Raw genomic sequence first — 7,833 nt, forward strand, 5'->3', positions numbered from 1 at the left:
AAATGTCTTTTAAAAATTGTAACTGTACTCATATCCACTACATCCTCTGGAAGTTCATTCCACACACATGATGTGGAGGTGCTAGTGTTGGACTGGGATGGACAAAGTCAGAAATCACCTACACCAAGTTATAGTCCAACAGGTTTATTTGAAAACACAAGCTTTCAGAGTCTTACTCCTTCTTCAGGTGTTAGTGAGAGAGGTAGTATCAGACACAGAATATATAAGTACCATGAAAGACTCTCCTTCTCAACCTCTCCTCTTGCTTGAGGTACTGATCACCCTCAGGTTAAACCACCACCAGTCGTCTTTCTCTCTCTGATGAGAGAGCAGCCCTATGGCCTGGTAAGGCTATGGTGACACAACAACATTCAGGAATACTGTTTCCCCAGTCAGTGCATCGCAAAAGGGTTAGTGTGCAGGTAAAACAAGTAACTAGGAAAGATTGTAGAATGTTATCATTTATTTAGGGAGGGGTTGGAATGGATAGAGATGTTATACTTCAGTTATACAGGTGATACCACACCTGGGATAATGTATACAGTACTGGTTACCTTATTTAGGCAAGTCTGTAAAGGCATCAGATGCAGTTCAGTTTTCTCACCTTAAAAATATGCCCCCTGGTCTTGAAATTCCCTATCCTAGGGAAAAGACACCTGCTATTCACCTTATCTATAACCATAGTAATTTATAAACCTCTGCAAGGTCACCGCTCGACCTCCTACACTCCAGTGAAAACAGTCCCAGCCTAACCAGCCTCTCCTTATAACTCAAACCCTCCAATCCCAGCAACATCCTGGTAAATCTTTTCTGAACTCTCTCCAGCTTAATAATATCCTTCCTATAACTGGGTGACCAGAACTGGACACAGTATTCCAAAAGAGGCCTCACCAATGTCCTGTAAAACCTCAACATGACTTCCCAACTCCTAACCTCAGGGAGGAAAAATAATTGCCTTGTCTCTGTCTTAGATGTTTATTTTTGAACAATGACCATTAATTTTAGATTCTCCCATAAGAGGAATCCTTGTTTCCACGTGTGCTCTGTTATGATCCCTCCAGATCTTATTTGTTTCAGTCAAGTCGTCTGTTACTCCAGCAACTACAAACCTTACCTGTCCTCGCAAGATAACAGCTCCATTCCAGGTTTAAGGTGGTTAAACACTCTCTGAACTGCAACAAATGCCTTTACAGCCATGCTTAAGTAACCAGTACTGTATAAACTATCCCAGGTGTGGTATCACCTGTATAACTGACGTATGACATCTCTATCCATTCCAACCCTCTCTATATAAAGGATAACATTCTACAATCTTTCCTAGTTACTAGTTTGACCTGTACACTAACCCTTTTGCGATGCACTGACTGGCGGAAACAGTATTCCTGAATGTTGTTGTGTCACCGTAGCCTTACCAGGCCATAGGGCTGCTCTCTCATCAGAGAGACAAAGACGACTGGTGGTGGTTTAATCTGAGGGTGACCCGTACCTCAAGCAGGAGGAGAGTCTTTCATGCTGGCCTCAGCCTGTGATGGGGATTGAACCCATGCTGTTGGCATCACACTGCTGCACAAATCAAACCCCCACGAAGTATGAGATAACAAGGTGCAGAGCTGGATGAACACAGCAGGCCAAGCAGCATCAGAGGAGCTGGAAGGCTGACGTTTCGGCCTAGAAAGGTCTGTATACACAATCCCAGGACCCTCTGAAGAAGGGTCTAGGCCCGAAACGTCAGCCTTCCTGCTCCTCTGATGCTACTTGGCCTGCTGTGTTCATCCAGCTCTACACCTTATTATCTCAGATTCTCCATCATCTGCAGTTCCTACTATCTCTGAAACAATTTTAACCTCCCTCCCCCACGAAGTATTCCGGAATACCCTTATGTCAACAGGGGAAGGGGGCGGAAATTGACCAGACTTTGTGTGGTGGAGTTGGAAGAAACTGATCAGAGAGGGAGAAAGAGAAATTGATCAATGCCAGGGGGAGAGAAACTCACTGGAGAGGAAGAGAAACTGACCAGGAGTGAGGAAGGGAGAGAAACTGATGGGGTTGGCGTGGGAATTGACACACAGAAGGGAAGAGGAGCTGAAAACAGGTAGGGGGAAAAGGAGTGTGTGAGGGACAATAAGATCTGTGGAGGAGAAAGTGAGCCTAGAGCTGTAAAGGAGCAGGGTTCTCTCTCTCTGTGATTACAGTCAGCCCCGGGCAGGCGCTAGTTAACTTTACAAGGGGGAGGGACACCTTTTCCGTCGCTAGGGAGAGGGATCGGTTGGAAACACAAAGATGTGGCTGTAAACATCGAGTCCAGGAGGTGGGGGGTGGGGGTTTGGGTGAAGCTGCCTTTTGCAAACGCCTCTCCCTGAGCCCCAGTAGCAAGTTTGGGATCGCGGGCTCCGCTTTAAAAAGTGCGAACCATGAGGAGCCCCTGCACGCCTGCGGGGGTCTGGTTGTGAACTTCACCCCTATCCCTCCCTCCAACATCCCACCTTGGGGCATGGCCAACGCTCACAACATCCAGTCGGCCACCGCCAAAAGTATCCGGCCGTTCAAATCCAGCGGGGAGTACCTGCTAGCCATGAAGGAGGACCTGGCCGAATGGCTGCATGAGCTCTATGGGTTGCAGGTCAGTGCCCAGGGTTTACTGGAGGCACTGCAGACCGGCTGGCTCCTGTGCACTCACGCTAACAATGTCACCAGAGTGGCTAAGGATTTCTCCCGGGAATACCCCCAGCTCCTTTCCAGGCTCAAGCTGCCCCAGGCCGAGGTCACCTACACCACCTCAGCCCAGGCCGGCACTTTCCAGGCCCGGGACAACATCTCCAACTTCATCAACTGGTGCCGCAAGGAACTGGAGATTCAAGGTGATTGTAGACTGTATAACTCTCTTCACCAACTCTTTCTCTGTCTGTCTCTCCCTCCCATCCACCTTGACTTTGCCAAGATACAGGCCATGCCAAAGGTGCCAACTACCAACTGCTGCTGTGCCTCGGTTATCAGGCTACCAACTGTAGATAAGTTAGGACATCTGATAAATGAACTGCTTATTCTAACTGGTTTGTAGTTTTGCAGGCGCTTCAGATTTAGATCCAAGTTCCTTTCAAGTGAGCACTTCTGCCTGCTCTTCCCCCCCGCCATCACTGAAAGATTTGCCTCATGTCCCCTTTAATACTATCAATCACCTTCAATCTGTGCCCCTTCCCCAGAAAGTTTTTCCTCAGTGCCCTAGTGGTATTGTTGCTGGATTGTTAATCCAGAGTCTCAGGCAGTGTTCGGGACACCCAGGTTCGAATCCCACTGGGGCAGATGGTGGAATTTGAATTCAGTTATTATCCAGAATTAAGAGTCTATTGATGACCCTGAATGCATTGTCAGTTGTCAGGAAAAAACCCATCTGGTTCACTAATGCCCTTTAGGGAAGGAAACAGCCATTCTTACCTGGTTTGAACTCCATGTGACTCCAGATCCACAGCAATGTGGTTGACTCTTAACTGCCCTCTGGGCAATTATGGATGGGCAATAAATATTGGTGTAACCAGTGCCATCCACATCTTGTGAATACAGTTTTAAAAAGCCCCCCTCTAATCGTTCTATCAATCGCCTTAAATCTGTGCCCCCCTGCCCCGTGATTGACCCCTTCCCCAGGAAGAACAGGTCTTTCCTGTTGATTCTACCTCTGCCCCTCATAACTTTGAACACCTCAGTTAAGTCATCCCTTGGCCTCCCTCTGCTCAAAGGTGAAATAACCCTGCTGAGTCCAACTTTTCTTCATTGCTGCAATTTTAAGATAACAAGCTTGTAGATCTCCTCTGTACTCTCCGCAGAGCAGTTCTGTCCTCCTTGTGATATGGTGACCAGAACTGTACCCAAAACACCAGCTGTCGCCAAACCCAGTGATTAATACAGTTCCACCATTACATCCTGGTCTACTTGGCCAAGAAAGGGATATGCTGCTAGGCTATTTGACAGTTGTAGGTATCATACCAGATATGATTGCTTCCTCCATCTCTGTTTTCCTTCATTCATCTGAAACCTCAATTCTCCCACCTTGTCCCCACAGGTATAGTCCGACTTGCTTCTTACTTTGGCATTAATTGTACTTAATTTCATCAAAATATGTGTAAAGAAACAAAAGGATTTTGCATTTATGTCATGTCGTTCTCAACTCAGACCACTGTAAAGTGGTATTGGCTAGTTGGAATGTTCTCACTGTTGCAATGTAACGAATATAGGAGTTGGTTTCTGCACAGCAATGTCTCACAAATAGAAACGAGATAAACTGCTTTTACAGTTATGTAGAGAGATCAATTTTAACTAGGGCCGCAGACAGAACTCCCCCATTCAGCTGTTGAAATAATCTTGTAAATATTTCACAACAACGGCAACTCTTTTATACATTATATTTAACGTATTGAAACATCTTTGAGGCAAAATGTGACACAGGACAACTTACGGCAGAGTTAGTCACATTGTTGTAAAGCTTGATCAAAGAGTTTGGGCTTTAAGGTTGATCTTGCATCCACTTGAGGGGATTGGCAGGGACTCCGTTTGATGCCCCATATGAGAAATGTCACTTGCGATTGTGCAGCAATCCCTTGGTGTCTGTCTGCTTTAAGCTAGTGAGAGAGTGTGGTGCATAATGGAACGTTAAATCTCCTCCTTGGGTTCTGTGCACATGGGATGGTCTGATCTACAGCATAGTGATCTCCACCTTGGGCAAGGTGGCAGATTTCGAAGGTTGGAATTCTATTGACACTGATCTGATCTATACTGGCTGTGCAGAATCCCTAATGGGCTGTGGCAAAGTACACTTTTACATGCGTGTTGTTCACTGGAGATATGGATAGTGCTGGTAAAGATTCCAATTTTCTCTCTATTCTGTGCTGATCATAATCTCTCTCACTCTTTCCACCTTTCATTGGTATGTGTTGGAATGATTTACAAGTCACTTTATTTGACAGTGTTATGAACACCTCCTCATTGGCCATCAAGTCTTAGGCTGGGATTTGAACTGACACTTGACAGTCTCCTGGGGAGAGGGGGGTTGTACTCAGTGATTATTGAGTACAGATTTCCACAGGGGCAGAAGAAAAGATTTCTTCCCAATATTTAATTGGAGGAAGTTTTTCTTCCCCAAAACTGGGTATCAGGCAAGCAGCATGACACGATGACAAGTTGCATTTATATGGTGCCTCTGACGTCGAAAAGCATCCCAAGTTACTTCACCTGAATATTATCAGTAAAAATCTCTGTCAAACTTGTGGGGATGACTAAATGTAAGAGGACAAACAGTTGGTAAATGGAGGATAATGTGGAAAAATGTGAAGTTGTTCATTTTGGAAGGGAGAACAAAAGAACAGAATGCTATTTAAATGGGGAAAAACTGCAAAAAGCTGGAAGAACTTGGAGGAACTTGTTCATAAAACACAGAAAGCTAGCACACAAGCACAGCAGGTAATAAGCAAGGCTAATGGACTGTTGGTCCATATTTCAAGGGGGTTGGAGTATAAGAGTAGGGCAGTCTTACTGCAACTGGACAAGGTGCTGGTGAGACCACATCTGGAGCAGTTTTGGGCCCCTTATTTAAGGAAAAATATTATTTCATTGGAGGCACTTCAGAGGAAGTTCACTAATATGATCCCTGGTATGAAGGGATAGTCTTATGAGCAAAGGTTAAATAGATTGGGATTCTGCGCATTGGAGTTTAGAAGAATGAGAGGTTATCTCATTAAAACTTGGCAATTTTAAGGTGCTTGGTAGAAAAGATGTTTCCCCTCATGGGAAAGTCTGGGACCAGAGGGAAAGTCTCCCAATTAAGCGGGGCCAATTTAAGACTGGGATGAGGAGGAATTTCTTCTCTCAGAGAGTTGGGAGTCTTTGGAATTCCTTGCCACAGAGAGCTGTGGGGGCAGAGTCCTTGTGTATATTTAAGGTTGAGACAGAGAGATTCTTGTTCAGTTGGGGGTTCAGTTACGAGGAAAGGGCAGGAAAGTGGATGTGAGAAATTCTCATAAGAGTATAAAGTGTTACTCCTCTTTGTGATTCTTGTGAGTGTCCACCTGAGAACAAGACAAAAAACTTCAGTAAGATTTGTTTTCATTCAATCAGAGGACATGGGTGTATCTGGCTGGGTCAGCATATATTGTCCATTCTTAATTGCCCATAAAAAGATGGTGGGAGCTACCTATTTGAATTGATGCAATCCATTTGATGCAGGTAAAGCCACAATGAAAGAATACTGTGTTCGGTTCGGGTCTTCCTGTTATGGGAAGGATGTTGTGAAACTTGAAAGGGTGGGTAAAAGATGTACAAGGATGTTGCCAGGGTTGGAGGGTTTGAGCTATAGGGAGAGGCTGAATAGGCTGGGGCTATTTTCCCTGGAGCATGGGAGGCCGAGGGGTGACCTTTTAGAGGTTTATTAAATCGTGAGGGGCACGGATGGGGTGAATAGTTAAGGTCTTTTTCCCTGGGGTAGGGGAGTCCAAAACTAGAGGGCATAGGTTTAAGGTGAGAGGGGAAAGATTTAAAAGGGACCTAAGGGGCAACTTTTTCACACAGAGGCTGGTGCATGTATGGAATGAGCTGCCAGAGGAAGTGGTGGAGGCTGGTACAATTACAACATTTAAAAGGCGTCTGGATGGGTATATGAATAGGAAGGGTTTCGAGGGAAATGGGCCAAATGCTGGCAAATGGGACTAGATTTATTTAGGATATCTGGTCGACAAGGACGTGTTGGGCTGAAAGTTCTGTTTCTGTGCTGTACATCTCTATGACTCTATGACTGTAAATGGCATTATAGTTCCAAAGTACTGTTGATGTCCCGAGGGTAGATCCACATTGCTTTTAGAGTATTCCAGGATTTGACCCGGTTACAATGAAGGAACAGAGATATACATTCGGCTAAGGGTGGTGAATGGTTTGGAAATGAAATTGTGGTTGGTGTTGTTCCCATGTATCTGCTTCCCTTGGCTTTCTGGATGGTTGAGGTTGTTGGTTTGGAAGGTGCTGTCTGAGGAACCTTGGTGAACTTCTGCACTGCATCTCGTAGATGGTACACACTGCTGCTACTGAGCGTCGGTGGTGGAGCGAGTCGATGTTTGTGGATGTAGTGCCAATTGAGTGGGCTGCTTTGTCCTGAATAGTGTCGAGCTTCTTGAGTGTTGTTGGAGCTGTACTCATCCAGGCAAATGGGGAGTATTCCATCACACTCCTGACTTGTGCCTTGCAAATGGTGGACAGGCTTTGGGAGCCAGGAGGTGCGTTACCTGCTGCAGGATTCCTAACCTCTAACCTGCTTTGGTAGCCACATTATTTAAACATACTGTCCGGTTTATTTTCTGGTCAATGGAAATCCCTAGGATGTTGATAGTGGTGGATTGGCATTGGGGTATTGCCATCGAATGTCAAGGGGCGATGGTTAGATTCTTTCTTGTTGCAGATGGCCATTTCCTGACACACCTGGGATGTGAATATCACTTGTCACTTTTCAGCCCAAGGCTGGATATTGTCCAGATCTTTTTACATTTGAATATGGACTGTTTCAATATCTGAGGAGTTGCAAATGGTGATGGATGTTGTGCAAACATCAGTGAATGTCCCCACCTTATGATGGAGGGATGGTCATTGATGAAGCAGCTGTAGATGGTTGGACTGAGGACATTATACTTAGGAATTCTTGCAGAGATGTCCTGGAGCTGAGATGACTGATCTCCAACAACCACAACCGGCTTCCTTTGTACCGGGTATGAAACTTTTCTCATGATTCCCATTGATTCCAGTTTTGCTAGGTTCCACATGGTAGACTGGTTAGTAAAGTTAGATCACATGGGATCCAGGGAG

The 7,833-nt window shown here is 45.4% G+C and overlaps 1 protein-coding gene across 1 annotated transcript in view; it reads left to right on the top strand.

Annotated features, from left to right (window-relative positions):
* Nucleotides 1–2,273: 2,273 nt before the first annotated feature.
* LOC109930943 (GAS2-like protein 2B) overlaps nt 2,274–7,833 on the top strand; it is a 253,141-nt gene continuing 247,581 nt past the window's right edge. Inside the window, exon 1 of the mRNA XM_048612621.1 lies at nt 2,274–2,858. Within this exon, the coding sequence (XP_048468578.1) occupies nt 2,492–2,858 (367 nt within the window). The 5' untranslated portion in view covers nt 2,274–2,491. The remainder of the gene's footprint in view (nt 2,859–7,833) is intronic.

Source organism: Rhincodon typus, chromosome 26, assembly GCF_021869965.1.
Source record: "Rhincodon typus isolate 14 chromosome 26, sRhiTyp1.1, whole genome shotgun sequence".
In the NCBI taxonomy this organism is placed as follows: Eukaryota; Metazoa; Chordata; class Chondrichthyes; order Orectolobiformes; family Rhincodontidae; genus Rhincodon; species Rhincodon typus.